The 17,925-nt window shown below is 50.6% G+C and overlaps 1 protein-coding gene across 3 annotated transcripts in view; it reads right to left on the reverse strand.

Annotated features, from left to right (window-relative positions):
• Positions 1-16,258, reverse strand: part of PLEKHM2 (pleckstrin homology and RUN domain containing M2) — a 41,074-nt gene extending 24,816 nt beyond the window's left edge. For 2 of the 3 annotated variants that reach the window (XM_055582610.1, XM_055582609.1), the window contains exon 1: positions 15,958-16,258. Coding sequence is in view for 2 of the 3 variants with exons in the window: in XM_055582609.1 (XP_055438584.1) it covers positions 15,958-16,017 (60 nt within the window). In the remaining variant the exon portion in view is untranslated. The remainder of the gene's footprint in view (positions 1-15,957) is intronic. The other variant, XM_055582608.1, reaches the window with a different exon arrangement.
• Positions 16,259-17,925: the final 1,667 nt, after the last annotated feature.

Here is a 17,925-nt window from a genome sequence, read left to right on the forward strand (position 1 = left end):
GTTCCAAATATCCATGTGTTGGGCGGGGGTGGGGGGGGCTGCTATTCTCTGGTGTTCCAGTATTAAGAATCTGCCTTACAATGCAGGGAACACAGGTTTGACCCCTGCTCCAGCAAGATCCCACATGCTGAGGAGTAACTAAGTCTGTGCAACTACTCACAACTACCGAGCCTGTATTCTAGAGCCTGCGAGCCGCAGCTACTGAAGCCTGCACACCCCAGAGCCTGTGCTCTGCAATAACAAGCCACCGCAGCAGGAAGCCTGCACATTGTAACTAGAGAGTAGTCCTCACTCGCCCCAACTGGAGAAACCGCGCATGCAGCAATGAAGGACCAGCACAACCAAAAATGAAAGTTAATTAATTAATTAAAAAGATACCTATCAGGTATCTAAGCGGAGATGTCAAGGAGACAGTTGTATAAGTAGGTCTGGAGTTCAGAAAGAGGTCATTGCTTGCTGTCAGTCTTTGGATGGTATTTAAAGCTGTGGAATTGGATGAGATCATCTTGGGAATGAAGAAAGAGGAGCATCTGAGCATGGAGCCAGGGCGCTCCAATGTTGGACCATGGGCCCTCCCCCAGTCTGCACAACAGGTTTACGTGGGGAACTGGAGGAAAAGAACAAGGCAAAGGTGCCCCCCACCCAGATCAACCAGAGCAGAAACTCTGGAGGCGGGGCCCAGGAGCCAGCAATTCTTTTTAATACTCCCCAGACAATCCTACAGAGAAGGCAATGGCACCCCACTCCACTACTTTTGCCTGGAAAATCCCATGGGCGGAGGAGCCTGGTGGGCTTCAGTCCATGGGGTCTCGAAGAGTCGGACACGACTGAGCAACTTCACTTTCACTTTTCACTTTCATGCATTGGAGAAGGAAATGGCAACCCACTCCAGTGTTCTTGCCTGGAGAATCCCAGGGACGGCGGAGCCTGGTGGGCTGCTGTCTATGGGGTCGCACAGAGTCGGACACGACTGAAGTGACTTAGCAGTAGCAGACAATCCTAACACCCAGCCAGGGTGGAGGATTACTGCTTTAGACTGCGAAGGCACAGCCAGCGAGGCAGGTGGGAAGTCTGGACAGTGTGTACTCCAGAAGCCAAGTGAAGACAGTTTGCAAAGGGAGGGAGTGATCAGTCCATCAGGTCATGTTCCCACATAAAGGGAGGGGTGCGAACCTTAATGAAAAGCAACAGGGGTGAAGAGGTAGAGACAAAAGCCTGGGAGGGGTCCACCAGGGAGAGTCAGAGCTTTTTTGGATCCTGCTTCAAGCAAATGAGGTATTTGTAAATTGACATCAATGGGGCAATTGGACCTTGAAAACAGGATGTATGATGACATGGAGGAAAAACTGAAGAGAGAAAAGAAGAGGAAGAAGAAGGAAGCAAAAAGAGGAGATAGCAATATAGAAAACTTTGTTGACCAGCTTTGCCAACAGGATGGCCAGAAAATGGGGGTGGAATAAAGGAGCCAAGTCCTTGAACAGGAAAGACAGGGTGGGATCCACAGCCCAGGGGAGGGGTGGCCACAGATGGGAGCCCAGGTGGGCTGGTGAGCTTGATAGTGGGGGGAGGAAAAAATTCTCATGAGAAGAAAATTTATAAAAATAAGCAAGGTCCCCTGAGAATGAAGAGAGAAACAGTAAGATTTAAAAGTAACTTTTGTTTTTAAAGCCATGGTTTCTTGAGAGTCCTTGAACTTAGGCCTCATCTCCAACTCCTGCTCCCAGACCACACCCGGACTGGCTAGACTGCTCTGGGTCCTCCTGGTGTGCTCAGGCACCCAGGCCGTGAAGAGTTAGGCTTAGCCCACCCCAGACCCTCACAGCTGGGAGGCCGGCGCTCCCTGCGGAGCACTCTGGGATGACGACAGGCAATCACGAGACGTGGCCAAGGGGACGTGGGGGTGGTGCACTCCTGCAAGCCAAGAAATGCCTGACTCAGAGCATTTTAATTAGGGTCAGTCCCACTCTCTGCTCCGAGCTGAAACAGCCAGGCCCTCTCGGCCTTGCCTCTCTCATAGATGCATAGCCATGAAATGATTTTTAGTTTTATGGTTGGTATCAAGAAATCCTTCCAGAATTGGTCCCTGATAGCTAACTTAAGGGCAGCTCTGACAGGTTAAAAACAGCCAGAAGAATATGAGCCGGTTACAGGTGTCCTCCCATCTGTCTCCCTGGTCAGTCAAGACCAAAGAGGCTGTGATGCAGCCCAGCAAACAGACAGGGAATCTGGAATTTCGCTACTCACAGGCTGTACAGGGTGGAGGGGGTAGGGAGGCATGGGGGAATCTCATTTCTATATTTCAGAGCAGGATAAAACCCCTGCCCCAATAAAGCCAGGAGAGTCTGCGAGGCTGGAGAGACCCAGGGCTGACGACATGCTCACGTGAACCGCCCAACCACTTTGGGGCTCCATCCTCGCTCAGCACGCACAGACCTCAAACACAGGAGTCCCTCCTGCTGCCCAGGGAAGAGGTCGCCAGGTAACAGTAGCCACCCTAGTGGCTCCATGGAGACCAGATGTATTTAGACGACAGTGTTTAGAGCAGCCTCCTCAGTCCAAGTCTAGGAAGTAGAAATCCAAAAGCAGAAGAGAACCCAACTGAAGGGAGGGTGGGCCACCTGACCTCAGAGCACCTTTTACCTATTAGGCCGATGGTGGCCCTGGTCACACAAGCTCAACCCAGGCTCAGAGCCACCATGAGCTACAGGACCTCCTGGGACACTTCATCTCTGGGGCTGCCTCTCAAGGGTTGTGGGTGCGCTGAGGGTGACGGACGAGGCCTGTGGGGAGTGAGAGGCCTCTGCCTGCCTTGCCTTTGGGATTCTAGCCACCGAGGGTCTCCTGCTGAGTCAAACCATGCCTGTGGTCCTTAGGAACACTTGCTCTTCTTTCCGAGGCAGACAGTCCAAGGACAGGCAGACATCAGGATGTATGATACCATCTATTACCTTTGGGGTCAGAATGGCCCCATATCTTGATGCCTGGACATGCCCAGGGAGAGGGACCCAAGGAGGGCTCGTCCTTGGCAGAGATGGCAGGAGAAGTGTTGGGGTGGCTGCCCACCCTGATTCTGCACCAGCAGTTTGCACTGGCTTTAGATACTGCCTGTCATGGATCTGAAGAGACGGCCAGGGCTTATCACCACCTTCTCAAAAATAAATAGAAATAAATAAATAAGGCAGGCAGGCTAGAGTCTTCTAAGTCTCAGCAAAGCTTCTTAAGAACAATAATGCCTGCTTTACATGATCCAAGGAATGAGAGGCTACTGCCAACAGCATTTCTGGAAAGACGCTCCACTGGAATTGAAGGCAAGCCTGGGTGCGGGCCAGGATGAAGAAGTTTGGAATCTAAGGGCGGAAGAAACCTAGAAACCAAGTGGCTGTCCTATCGCAGCAGGACGCGGTGGCCCCACAGCAGTGGTACCAGCTCTTGCTCCCACGGCAGCGGGACGCGGTGGCCCCATGGCAGCGGTACCAGCTCCCGCTCCCATCGCAGCGGGACGCGGTGGCCCAACGGCAGCAGGATGTGGTGGCCCCACAGCAGCGGGACGGGGTGGCCCCACGGCAGCGGTACCAGCTCCCGCTCCCACAGCAGCGGGACGCGGTGGCCCCATGGCAGCAGTACCAGCTCCCGCTCCCACGGCAGCGGGACGCGGTGGCCCCATGGCAGCGGTACCAGCTCCCGCTCCCATCGCAGCGGGACGGGGTGGCCCAATGGCAGCAGGATGTGGTGGCCCAACGGCAGGGTACCAGCTCCCGCTCCCATGGCAGCGGGACGCGGTGGCCCCACGGCAGTGGTACCAGCTCCTGCTCCCATGGCAGCGGGACGCGGTGGCCCCATGGCAGCGGTACCAGCTCCCGCTCCCATGGCAGCGGGACGCGGTGGTCCCACGGCAGTGGTACCAGCTCCCGCTCCCACGGCAGCGGTACCAGAATGGAGCAGAATTGTGCCTGCTGTGTGTTCTTTCAGGCTGCTGGCTAACTTTCAGGTCTTTGGTGTTTGCCCAGGGACCTCTTGGAGGCAGGGGGCCTCATGGCATCTTTCTCTCCTGGAGCCTCTCATTCAGTGGGGTGTGGGGGTAGTTACAGTGAGTGAGGAAGAGGGTCTCAGTGATGGAACTTTACTGAATGAGCTGAAAATCAGAGAAATGACCACTTAGCCAGAACCCTCATCTCCCGGGCAGGGAGGCTGGGGTCCAGAGAGGTAAGGACAGGCCCTGACCTCCTGGCTTTGCCTAGCGGTCCTCCTGCTTCACTGCAGCATCCTGGTCGGGTGTGCTCGGACACCACAGAGGGAGCTATTACTGGAGCCCCTTCTGCTCCCATTCCCTCAGGGATAAAGCAAAGGTCAGGGACACCTGCTGCCACCATCTGGAAAGTGCTCATCCCAGTGTCTTACTGAGGAGGGCAGAGCAGGAGGCGCTGGGCCACTCCCAGGGCTCTGTGGAATGGGAGCTGGGAGCTGGGGGACAATGTCGGGAATGTCCCAGCTGCTTCCTTCCTAGACAACATGAGAATAATGTCAACAGAGGCCAAGGCCCACTGGTGTCCACTGCTCCACCAATCCTGGGCAACCACAATGATTCTAACTCATTGTCCTCATTTAATCCCTCACCTGAGATCCCACCCTACCTTAGCCTGAAAATAGCTCATTTCCAAATGACAATCAATTATAATAGACTGTTAACCCAGACATCATCCCCGCAGAAGAACCAATCAGAAAGCCTGCGATTCAGAAATGACTGGCCTGGTTTCTCAGTGGGCATGAAAAACCCGGTCCTGCAGCCAACGGCCCTTCCCGGGAAAGGCTTGTGCCCAGGCTGGTGACATCATAGGACTGACTGGCACCCCCTACTTGTAGGGCTACATAAAGGGTATGCTGTTTGTTTACCATGGGCCTGCATTGTTCCTGAAGCAAGTTGGGTGAAATCAATCCTTCTTAACCATTCATTTACCACTAAATATACCTAATTATACAGCTTTCTTTCCCACCTCCCAAATCACTGCTTATTAGCCCCTCTGCCAGAGTTGGTAGGCTCTCTGCTTTACTGGCAGCTCTATTCAAAGACATGCAGGGAAAAAGCTGAAAAAAGCAGGTAGCTGGGGAGCTTCCTTGGTGGTCCAGTGGTAAAGAATCTGCCTGCCACACACGTTTGACCCCTGATCTGGGAAGATCCCATATGCTGCTGAACAACAAAGCCCGTGCAACACAGCTACTATAGCCTGCTCGCCGAGAGCCTGCGCTCCACAAGAGAAGCCCACGCACTGCAACGAGGGAAAAGCCTGTGCAGCAGTGAAGACCCAGTACAGCCAAAAAGAAATAAGGAATAAAATTATTAAAAAAAAAAAAAAAGCAGGTACTTGGGAATTCCCTGGTGGTTCAGTAGTTGGGACTCTGCCCCCACTGCAGGGGGCCTGCGTTTGATCTCTGGTTGGGGAACTAGGATCCCACAAGCCACACAGCATGGCCAAAAAAATTTAAAAAAAAGGTATTTGAATTATCCATGGATTTCATTTTTTGTACTTTCTCTGGGGTGTTAAGGGCTTCCCTGGTAGCTCAGATGGTAAAGAATCCACCTGCATTATGATCCAGCAATCCCACTGCTGGGCATACACACTGAGGCAACCAGAAGGGAAAGAGACATGTGTACCCCAATGTTCATCGCAGCACTGTTTATAATAGCCAGGACATGGAAGCAACCTAGATGTCCATCAGCAGATGAATGGATAAGAAAGCTATGGTACATATACACAATGGAGTATTACTCAGCCATTAAAAAGAATACATTTGAATCAGTTCTAATGAGGTGGATGAAACTGGAGCCTATTATACAGAGTGAAGTAAGCCAGAAAGAAAAACACCAATACAGTATACTAATGCATATATATGGAATTTAGAAAGATGGTAACAATAACCCTGTGTACGAGACAGCAAAAGAGACACTGCTGTATAGAACAGTCTTATGGACTCTGTGGGAGAGGGAGAGGGTGGGAAGATTTGGGAGAATGGCATTGAAACATGTAAAATATCATGTATGAAACAAGTTGCCAGTCCAGGTTCGATGCACGATACTGGATGCTTGGGGCTGGTGCACTGGGACGACCCAGAGGGATGGTATGGGGAGGGAGGTGGGAGGGGGGTTCAGGATGGGGAACACGTGTATACCCGTGGCGGATTCATTTTGATATTTGGCAAAACTAATACAATTATGTAAAATTTTAAAATTTAAAAAATAAATTAAAAAAAAAAAACAATAATCCACCTGCAATGCAGGAGACCTGGGTTCAATCCCTGGGTTGGGAAGATCTCCTGGAGAAGGGAATGGCTACCCACTCCAGTATTCTGGCCTGGAGAATTCCATGGACTGTATAGTCCAGAGGGTGGCAAAGAGTCGGACTTGACTGAGCGACTTTCACTTTGAGGATGTTAAAGCTGAGCGCCAAAGAATTAATGCTTTTGAACTGTGGTGTTGGAGAAGACTCTTGAGAGTCCCTTGGACTGCAAGGAGATCAAACCAGTCCATCCTAAAGGAAATCCATCCTAAATATGCATTGGAAGGACTAATGCTTAAGCTGAAGCTCCAATACTTTGGCCACCTGATGCAAAGACTTGACTCATTGGAAAAGACTCTGATGCTGGGAAAGACTGAAGGCAGGAAGAGAAGGGGATGACAGAGGATGAGATGGTTGGATGGCATCTCTGACTCGATGGACATGAGTTTGAGCAAGCTCCAGGAGTTGGCGATGGACAGGGAAGCCTGGTGTGCTGCAGTCCATGGGGTTGCAGAGAGTCGGACACGGCAGAGTGACTGAACTGAACTGGAGTGTTGGAACAATGACAGCAGTTGGGAACTGGCCTAGTTGGGCACAGATCTCTTGGGTAATTTGACAGAATATGTTTCCAGAAGCAGTTAAATGCTCTTCCGTGCTGGCAAGGGAGTGTCCCTGTGTCCCTGGGTACCCTGAGTGTTCTGCCTCTGAACTCAGCACAGGGTTGACCCCAATGGAGGGCCCAAGGCCCCTCTTTAGAGTGGAGAGGAAGACGCAAGAGGCTCTCCCAAGAGGTCCCTGGGCAAACACCAGAGACCTGGAAGCCAAGCAGGGGCCTGAAAGGACACAGGGCATGCAGGACTCTCCACCATCCATGTGCCGCTGCACTGGAGGCAGAAGCTGGGGGAGACCCTGCTGTTTTCCGAGCGCTCACATTCAGGGTTGTGTGTGGCACCGGTGGGAGGAGGAAGGAGTTTTTCAAAGCCTGGGAGCCTTCACTGGCTCTGGGTTCATCTTTCACTTCCCGTTTCCCCTGCTGTACCTGCAACATGACCTCAGCAGTACTTCCCCCACCCAGACAGCCAGATTGTTGCTGAGGAAAATGGCCATCAAGTCACCATCTAAACCACGACTTAAGTTGGGAAGACACTCCTGCCTCTTCCCAAGGTCTGTGTGATACAGTCAGAGACTTTATTATCATTTAAAAAATAATTTCAGTTATTTATTTATGGCTGTGCTGGGTCTTCATTGCTGCGTGTAGGCTTTCTCTAGTTGTGGCCAGCAGGGGCAATTCCGCACTTGTGGTACACGGGCTTCTCACTGTTGCAGCGTCTCCTGCTCCAGGGTGCTGGGGCTTCAGCAGGTGCAGCACTTGGGCTCAGTAGTTGTGGCTCACAGGCTTAGTTGCCCTGCAGCATGTGGAATCTTCCCAGACCAGGGATCAAACTCATGTCCCCCACACTGGCAGGTGGATTTTTAACCACTGGACCACCAGGCAAGTCCAACAGTCAGAGACTTTAGGGGTTTAAAGTGTAACTATAGGGTTAGGAAGTGTGTTGAGAACTCCATGGATTACAAACCCATAATGGTTATTAAAGGACATCCAGGGGACTGAATGCATTAAGTGTAACAATTCCTCTGCTCTGCTCACTCCCCTTCAGGTCAGCATGTCTAGACACTTCATACCTCAGCAGTCTGCAACCCCCCAAAACAAAGAACTTACAGTGATTTATTAGAGTATAAGTATAAATATATAATCAATATTTATATTAAAAGATACACACACACACCAAAGGGTAGAAGTGTGAACAGAGGTTGACTACTTTCAAAAATTACATGCAGATTCCAAGTCTACATTAGTTCTTCCCTTGTTCTTATATATTACTGGATTTTTTAGAATCTTCTACTTCCAGCTCTCAAGTACAGACACCCAAGGAGGAGGGTAGTCTTTAGTCTTTCTTCCTTCTACATTTCTATAATGTTTGTGAATACTTAGAAGCAAAAGGAAAAAAAGATAAACTACAAATACCTAAGATGGGAGAATGTCTGTGGTGCAGGGCCAGCTGCTTTGCTGAAAAGGCAGAGAAGCTCTCAGGACCCTGGGTGGTTGTAACAATGACCTGTGGTATGACCTGTAACGGTGACCTGCTGGTAACAGTGACCTGCTGGTAACAGTGACCCTGGGTGGTTGTAACAATGACCTGACCTCTCAGCTCCAGCCAAATGGACGCTCCCAGAAACCGCCCTTATTCTCCTGCTTCAAACTGAAGTTCTAGGACATTCACACCACAAACAAGCCACGGTGAGGAGGACAGGGCTGGAAAGGGATGGTCACCTTAGGTCAGACCCCAGGGAAGAGAGCTCTAGGCCCTAGGTCGCCCACTCCAACCTTGCACTGTGGGGTCCCAGCTCCATCAGCATTGAGGTCGCCCAGAAGAGCTTTTTATCTATGGAGGAAAAGCCCTGTTTGCTCCCCTAGGACATAAGGGCACCCCCAGCCTCAGGGGCACCACACTCTCCTTGCCATGGTGGCAAATCGTGATGCCAGAGATTAGCAGTGAAGACCTGAACAGTGAGAATGACTCACCCAAGAGCCCCCGGGCACCTACAAATGCCAACTTTCTCTTCCCACAATGCTCACACCCTGAATATCAGATTCTTTCTTTCTACATTGAAACGTCTTGCCCATTCTACCCTAACTCAATCTTAGTTTTTAGGCCTGACATTTCCGTCAGGCAGCAGCAGGCTTCCAGTTTTGCTGGGAATTTCTTTCCACGATGGGCTCTAGCTAGATGAGTTTGAGGGGGACCCACAGGAATGGCCACTGCTCCATCCGACACTCGGGAGTGTCCACTGTGACTACAGAGATGGCTGGGGGCTGCCCTGACTAACGGGGGCTGCTGCTGCCAGATGGAGACCTGTTTCTGTGTGGCCTCCAGTCATCACACAGGGCCATTCAATTTGGACAAGCCCAATGCTAGAGCCAAGGCACGGAGAAAGAGAGGGCCTGGGGTGGCCTGTGACGGGGCGGCAAGGACCACAATGTTACCAGGCTTCAAATAGAGCCCTAACGTCTTATAAAAGGAGAGCCATCGTGAAGTGAACAGGCAGGGCTCAGAAAGAGCAGTGACCACTTCTCACTGGCGTCTCATGCTGGGCCTGGGTGGGGTCACTCAGGGGGTCAGGGGTACACGTAAGTGGTTCCTGCTTGCGGGCCCTCGGGCCCCTCCCACCCTCTTCAGGGAGTCTCTGTGCTGTGGGAGAGGACAGGAGCAGAGAGACAGCTACCAGTGACCTCAGGACTCGGGCAGGGGATGGGGAGCCCTTAGCATTTCTGTTTATAAAATGTGTGTGTGGATATTTATTATTTTATTAAGCTCTTTGCCAGGGTGACTCAGGTCATTAGGGGTTTTCAGAATGCTTAAGATTTTCAAACTCTTAAGGGTTTTTCCATGAAGCCAAGAGAACAAAACTATTGATTGAAACCGAATGGTCAGTGTAATCCCCATATAGATCTAACTACCAGGCCCACTCTGGGAATGACATGCTCGAGCTCATTTTTTATGTATAAGCAGATCTAACCTCTCTGGAGGAGTGGAAAACAGGAATGACACAAGCCTCACCACCAGAGCCAGCTGCATGGCCAGGCGAGTTTGAACAGCTGTAGCTCTAAGACCAGTATCTGCAGACCCCAACTGGGAGACCCCTGCTCTGCACAGGGTGTGTGTCTGGCCAGAAATAGAAGGCCATTCAGAGCCCACCCCAGAGGGGCAATCCACCCAGAGTGAGGGCGGTGGGGACTTGGCCCGTCCTCTGCAGGAGAAGGGTGTCCCAGCCCAGGAACATTCTCTCAAAGAGGGGTTACTTCATTAAAATTCATTTATTCACCCTGTTTAAGGCGATCCAAATTGAAGCTGAGGAGGTAGAGAACTGGGGCCACTTACTTTTTATTTTATACACTTCTGAGGTATTTGTGTGTTTTTTAAAAACACAACTACTCGTTTTCCTAAGCTAAGGTCTCACTCAACCATCCCAGTCAGTGTCCCTCTCGCAAGTCATGTTACCTCTTGAGGCAAGTCTTCCCTGACCTCCCCCCCACCCTCCCACTCCCTCCAGCAGATCCCTCCTCTCACCACCTTATCCTGCCTGGCCTTCAAGCCGCATCACAACCAGAAGGTCTTTGCATTGGTTTGTGTGTATGCACACTATGTCGGGTCCAACTCTTTGCAACCCCACGGACTGTAGCCTGCCAGGCACATCTGTCCATGAGATTTCCCCAGGCAAAAATACTGGAGTGGGTTGCCATTTCCTTCTCCAGGGCATCTTCCCGACCCAGGGATCAAAACTACATCGCTTGCATCTCCTGCATTGGCAGGCAGATTCTTTACCAGCTGAGCCACCGGGAAAGCCCTTGAATTGCTTTGTCTGCTAATGTATCACTCTCCCCTCCTACTGGAATATCCACTCCACAGATCTTGTCTGCTGTGCTCGCTTCTACCCTTTTAGGGCCGAGAGCACTCAGGACAGAAAGCGATCAGCAAAAGTATTTGAAAGTCAGGATTACATGGACATCCGGTAGTATTTACGGGCATGACTGCATTGGTTCCACAAACCTGGCATGGTGCAAAAATCCAGTGACAATACAGATTTCATTAACTATATGGAACCAGCCGTCACACCAATTTCTCTGAACATGATCCCCAGCCTACCCTAGGGAGGATATTTCTGTGCATAGATAGTAGCTCTGTGCCAAATCCAGCCTGCAACCTGTATATGCAAAAAAGGCTTAGGGGAACACAGCCACACCCATACATGTATGGATTGTCTGTGGCTGCTTTTGAGTTGAACTGAAGAGTTTCGACAAAGACCACATGGGCTGAAAATATTCACCATCTGGCCTTTGAGGAAAAAGTCTGACAAACCGTGAGTGTGAAGAAACAGAAGTGTAGTGTAAGACTTAGAAAACTACCCCAGAGAAAAAACGGCAGGGTTCACAGTGCTAGCGGTAGCTAATATCTTATTCAGGCCTTGTTATGTGCAAGATACTGTGCTCTAAGATATTTTGGTCTGAGTGTATCGTCTCCTGCAATTTAATTCTCATTAGAACTGTGAGTAGGTTCTGATTGCTGAGGCTAAATGAGGTCCAGTAATTTGCCAGGGTCAACAGAGTCAGTGACAAATCTAATTCAAACCCCAAGCGAGGTCTGCATGCTCTGAAACTTGCGCTTGGAGCCACCATGCTGGACAGCTTCCACGGAAAGCACTTTCCAGCCACAGTGAAGGGAACTCTCAGCACTCTTGAGACTGGTATGTCTCCTCATTGTCCTCAGAAGACCACCCGGACGTCCCTGCTGCCTTGGGATACTTTGTCGTTTTTGTTCAGTCGCTCAGTTGTGTCCAACTCTTTGCAACCCCATGAAGGGCAGCACGCCAGGCTTCCCTGTCTTTCATTATCTCCTGGAGTTTGCTTATTGAGTTGATGATGCCATCCAACCATCTCATCCTTGGGGACGTTAAATGCCCACTATTTTCTATCTTAAATGCCCACTTCTTCTCTGTCTCTGAATTCTACTGATTTGTCAAGACTCTGTACAAGCTCGCCTTCTCTGAAGCTTCTTGTCCTGGTGATTAATTCTTCACCTGGCTAAAATTCTTCCTCCAATCAATATATGAACTGTTGGAGGGTAAAGACTGCCTTCGACAGCACAGAACCTTTGCTCAGACTGCAAGCATATGCAACAGACATGCTCCTCAGAAACAAAACAAAACTCTCATGAAAACCACAGCCTCCCCTCCCCTGGAGAAGATGCTACTTAACAGACCACACGCCAGTTCAAAATGCTAACACTGCCTTTGACTTGGACGTCTCTCTTTAGCTGTTAACAAATTGGCAAACACAAGCTTTATCATCTGCACCTGAGACGTTTCATAAGGAACGTGCCTTTCATTGTTATCATTGTCATTTACCTGTGCCAACTATTAAATTCTCCAGTTCTCTCCAACCCCCACAAATCCTGCCTTCATATCAGCTACTGCATCTCTTGTGTTACAGGGCATGTTCAGCATCACAAAATCTAGATGTGAGAATAGTTGAACTCAACAAGGCTCTTGAGAGTCCCTTGGACAGCAAGGAGATCAAACCAGTCAATCCTAAAGGAAATCAACCCTGAATATTCATTGGAAGGACTGATGCTGAAGCTCCAATAACTTGGCCACCTCATACGAAGAGCTGACTCACTGGAAAAGACTCTGATACTGGGAAAGATTGGGGGCAGGAGGAGAAGGGGGCAACAGAGGATGAGATGGTTAGATGGCATCACCAACTCAATGGCCATGAGTTTGAGAAAACTCTGGAAGATAGTGAAGGATAGGGAAGCTTGGTGTACTGCAGTCCATGGCATTTCAAAGAGTTGGAAACGACTGAGTGACTGAACAACAATGCTGCTTAGGGAGAGTGGTTGCGCTTGGGGGCATTATTTCTGGGGTGATGGCTATGGTTGTTTCTTGCCGTAGGTGCTGGATACATGGATGTGCTCACTTTGTGAGAACCCATTCAACTGTATGTTTAGAAGTATAGGTATATTCTATTTCAATAAAGAGTTCTCAAATATCCTGTGTAAACATAGCTTACACATGTGGATTTTTTTTTTTTTTGCAGAAACCCACACCTCATTTTATTCATGAAACATCCTTAAAAAGGACGGGTCAGACCATCTTACCAGAGGTAGCATGGAAGAAAAGGCAAAGCAACTCTCATGGTGACATATAAAAATGTAGGTGAGACTGATGTTCAAGGTCAAATCTGACCCCAAGACTGTGAGCCCTCAACGCCTACCATTGTAGCTGAACTGATTCCTATTAGAAGCAGATACTCTGACTCAGAAAACCAAATGCGCTTCATGTGTGAGAATCAAAATAGTTTTCTGAAACACGACATACAAAGGAAATGGGTAACAAGTCTAAATGATATATAGCAATATTTAGGTGCTAAGGCCTTCAGCCATCTTCAGACCTTGTAAAAGTGAAGAACTGCCTGACCACAAACAAACAGAAGAAGCGACCACTTATGCTACACACTGAATGTATTTGCTTTTTAGTAGTGTCTGACTCTCTGTGACGCTAGGGATTGCAGCACACCAGGCTTCCCCATCCTTCACTATCTCCCGGAGTTTGCTCAAACTCATGTCCATTGAGTCAGTGATGCTGTTCAATTATCTTATCCTCTGTTGCGCCCCCTTCTCCTCCTGCCCAAATTATGCCCCTCCCCAAATTCAGATGTTGAAATTCTAACCACCAATGTGATGGTGTTAGGAGGTGGGGCCTTTGGGAGGTGATTAGGTCCTGAAGGTGGAGCCCTCAAGAATGGGATTAGAGCTCTTATAAGAGACCAAGGAGAGCTCCATCCCCCCAAATCATGTGAGGGCACAGGGAGAAGTCAGCAGTCTTCAGCCATAAAGACAGCCCTCACCATTTTTTTGTTGTTGATAAATCACTCAGTTGTGTAAGACTCTTTGCCACCCCTATGGACTGTAAGGCTCCTCCTGCCAGGCTCCTCTGTCCATGGGATTCTCCAGGCAAGAATACCGGAGTGGGTAGCCGTTCCCTTCTCTAGGGGATCTTCCCGACCCCAGGGATCGAACCCAGGTCTCCTGCACTGCAGGCAGATTTTTTACCGTCTGAGCCACCAGGGAAATCCAGAACCTCACCATGCTGGGACTCAGTATTTTCAGGCTTCCAGCCTCCAGAATCATGACAAATAAATTTATGTTGTTTTATAAGCCACCCAGTTTTTGGTGGTTTGCTTTAGCAGCCCAAACAGACTAAGACAACTTTTGAAGACTGGGTTAAGCACCATGCTAAACACTCTACACACAGATTCTCAACAAATCTTCCCAAGAGCCCTGATTCTATCCCTGCTTTATAGATGAGAAACCAAGGCACAGAGAGGGTAAGGAACCTACCTAAGGTTACACGGTTATTCATTGGCAGGGCGGGATTGAACCCAGGCTGCCAGACTCCAGAATCCATGTTCTTAAACATGACACTCGCCATGCCTCCTGTTGTGATGTACCTGGGGACAAGTTTCCAGTTTCTAGTGTGTGACATACCTTCTTGTCGTGCTTGTCCAAGCACATACAACGATAAGAATCTTGGCCAACACACCCAACTCTTTTGCAAGTGGCAGGCTGATTTACAGAGTAGATCCCTGCTCTCAAAAGATTCATCTGATGCACATGTCCAACCTCCTTCTACCCGGACTTTCCCCATTTATTCGTAAATTAGAGATTAAAAATCAAAATGTGTGGCCTACCTGAAGCCACAATCAGCCCAGATTAGATTAGAAAGGTCAATTGTCTTCTTTTGTCTTCATTGCCAAAGATGGATTGCTTTTAGACCAAGTATTTGCTCATCCTACACTCCTTGAGTAAGCAAAAAACAATGCCCTACTGCATAAGCAAAGTTAGGAAAACTACAACTTTTGTCAGATGTCTACAATGCTGCTTTTAGTTTTACTTTTAGAGGAACATTATAGTAAGAGCACACTTTGAATCTCCTTTTCTTTTTAAACCACATCGATCTTTATGAACGGTAAAATTGCTGGTCTATGTTGCTTTTGAGGAATTTAAGTGGGGATAGAGGGGAACATGATTATTTAAACATAATGGTTCATTTAATGAATTCTCTTCATTTTGGAAGTAATCAATCTGATGAGCCTTCTCTTACCCCTCACATCATCCCCCCACAACCTACCCCAGTTTCTGAGACTATGGGGTGAACTAGGAAGTCAAATTAGGAAAACACTCCAACAATATTCCTCAAATGATGGTCAATTCTGGTTTGGTTTTAAGTGAATATGAATCCTACCTTTTGGCATGGGGACCCTTTCTCAGATGAGCTGACTTCTTCATACAGATAGGTATTAATATATGCCTTTAATAGGTCATATTTTTTTCTCCACTTGTAATTGGGACATTGATCTCTCCTGCAGGGAGCACCATACACCGGTGTCACCAAGTTCTATAGGTCTCTGTCCAAAAGGCAAAGTACTTTAGTTCTCAATCAAAGCTCCGAAGTGAGCCTCTTCTAAAACTGCCATCCTTGGGCAAGATTATTCAAGAAACTTTCCAGGACCAGAGGCAATGTCACCCCGAACTGGGAAGGCTGGAAGCTGCTTGTCACGGGCCATCACCCTGACTGCCGACTCCCCGAGATGCAGGCACAGGGCGGATGGAGGATGCAGCGATGCCGCCCAGAGATGCGCGGCAGGTGGGGCCCTCCCAGAGCTTTTTTGCCACTGCGCTCAGAGGAGGGGGTCCTGGCGAGTGGCAGCCCCTGTAAGTGACGCAGGGCCCCTGGGCCTGGCTATGTGGAAGCTCCCAGGACGCTGACCTCAACTTTGTTCTGTAAAAATAGCTCAGAGGCAGCGGCGCTCACGTGAGCCGTCCCGGCTTCTTCTCCATCGTCCCGTGGCTCCCGGCGGCTTCTCGTCCCCGGGGTCGCGGAGGGGAAGGGCGGTGTCCTGAGCCCCGGTGACAGGAGGGACCCCGGGCGAGGGACCCGAGGAAAGAAGCGGGCGCTGGGTGGGGTCGAGGGCCCGAGCCGGGCGGGCCGGGTTGGCCTTGGGGCCCGGGCCGGGCGGGCCGGGTTGGCCTTGGGGCCCGGGCCGGGGCGGGCAGGCCGCACTCACCTTCTTCACCGACAGCGAGATGTTCTCCAGAATCCGGTCCTTCACCTCCCGCGGCTCCATGGCGCCGCTGCCGCTGCCGCCGCCGCCCCGCCGCCGCCGCTTCCCGCGCCGGGGCCCCGGGGCCGCCGCCAACCGCTGCCGCCGGCCGTGCGGGGGCTCCGTCGTGCCGGCCGCGGGGCCCGGCGCCCGCCGCCCGGCCCTCGCCTCGCCCGGCCCCTCGCTCCGCCGCGGCCCGGCGGCTCCGGAGCGCGGCCGGCGGGGAAGGAGGCTATGCGCGGCGGCGGCGGCGGCGGCAGGAACTGATGTCAGGCGGGGCGGCGCCTAGGCCGACGGTCGGGCTGGGACGCCGGCGCCGCGTCGCGCCGGGGAAACCGGGGACTGGGAGACCCCCTTGGCCTCCAGACCCAGGCACCCCGGCCCCTCCTCAGAGACCCCGGAGGCCTTTCCCGCCCGGGGGAGGACCCTCCGGTAGGACCCCCGGGACCTGGAGACCCCTCCCCCACCCGCCAGAGGCCACCGGTAGCCTCCCCTTCCTTAGCCCCAGTTGAGTTCAGTTCAGTTCAGTCGCTCAGTCGTGTCCGACTCTTTGCGACCCCATGAATCGCAGCACGCCAGGCCTCCCTGTCCATCACAAACTCCCGGAGTTCACCCAAACTTATGTCCATCGAGTCGGTGATGCCATCCAGCCATCTCATCCTCTGTCGTCCCCTTCTCCTCCTGCCCCCAATCCCTCCCAGCATCAGTCTTTTCTAATGAGTCAGCTCTTCTCATGAGGTGGCTAAAGTATTGGAGTTTCAGCTTTAGCATCATTCCTTCCAAAGAACACCCAGGACTGATCTCCTTTAGAATGGACTGGTTGGATCTCCTTGCAGTCCAAGGGACTCGCAAGAGTCTCCTCCAACACCACAGTGCCAAAGCATCAATTCTTCAGCGCTGGGCTTTCTTCACAGTCCAACTCTCACATCCATACAAGACCACTGGAAAAACCATAGCCTCGACTAGATGGACCTTTGTTGGCAAAGTAATGTCTCTGCTTTTTAATATGCTATCTAGGTTGGTCATAACTTTCCTTCCAAGCAGTAAGTGTCTTTTAATTTCATGGCTGCAATCACCATCTGCAGTGATTTTGGAGCCCAGAAAAATAAAGTCTGACACTGTTTCCACTGTTTCCCCATCTATTTCCCATGAAGTGATGGGACCAGATGCCATGATCTTAGTTTTCTTTTCTTTTTTTTTTTTCCTTAGTTTTCTGAATGTTGAGCTTTAAGTCAACTTTTTCACTCTCCTCTTTCACTTTCATCAAGAGGCTTTTTAGTTCCTCTTCACTTTCTGCCATAAGGGTGGTGTCATCTGCATATCTGAGGTTATTGATATTTCTCCCGGCACTCTTGATTCTAGCTTGTGCTTCTTCCAGCCCAGCGTTTCTCATGATGTACTCTGCATATATGTTAAATAAGCAGGGTGACAATATACAGCCTTGACGTACTCCTTTTCCTATTTGGAACCAGTCTGTTGTTCCATGTCCAGTTCTAACTATTTCTTCCTGATCTGCATACAGGTTTCTCAAGAGGCAGGTCAGGTGGTCTGGTATTCCCATCTCTTTCAGAAATTTCCACAGTTTATTGTGATCCACACAGTCGAGACCCCTCAAAGCTCAGACCCCGGCTCTCAGCCCAGAAACCCAGGCCCCTTGGCTTTGGTCAGTGTGGAGACCCCCTCCCGGACCTGCCCACAGACCCCTGCCAACTGGCCCTCACCAGCCCAGGGTTCCCCACCCTCACAGCCCAGTCTCCAACTTTTAGGCCACTCCGGGTCCTCAGTGCTCCTCCCCACCCCCAAAACACTCTCTCGTTTCAACTTCATCTTCAGTCCCGAAACCCTTGCCTGTTCTCACCCTTATCCCACTTCTTCAGCTGGTCCACATGTCCTGAGGACCTAACACACCCGCCTCCCCAAATTCGTATTTTG

Source organism: Bubalus kerabau, chromosome 5 (genome assembly GCF_029407905.1).
Source record: "Bubalus kerabau isolate K-KA32 ecotype Philippines breed swamp buffalo chromosome 5, PCC_UOA_SB_1v2, whole genome shotgun sequence".
NCBI classification, from domain to species: Eukaryota; Metazoa; Chordata; class Mammalia; order Artiodactyla; family Bovidae; genus Bubalus; species Bubalus kerabau.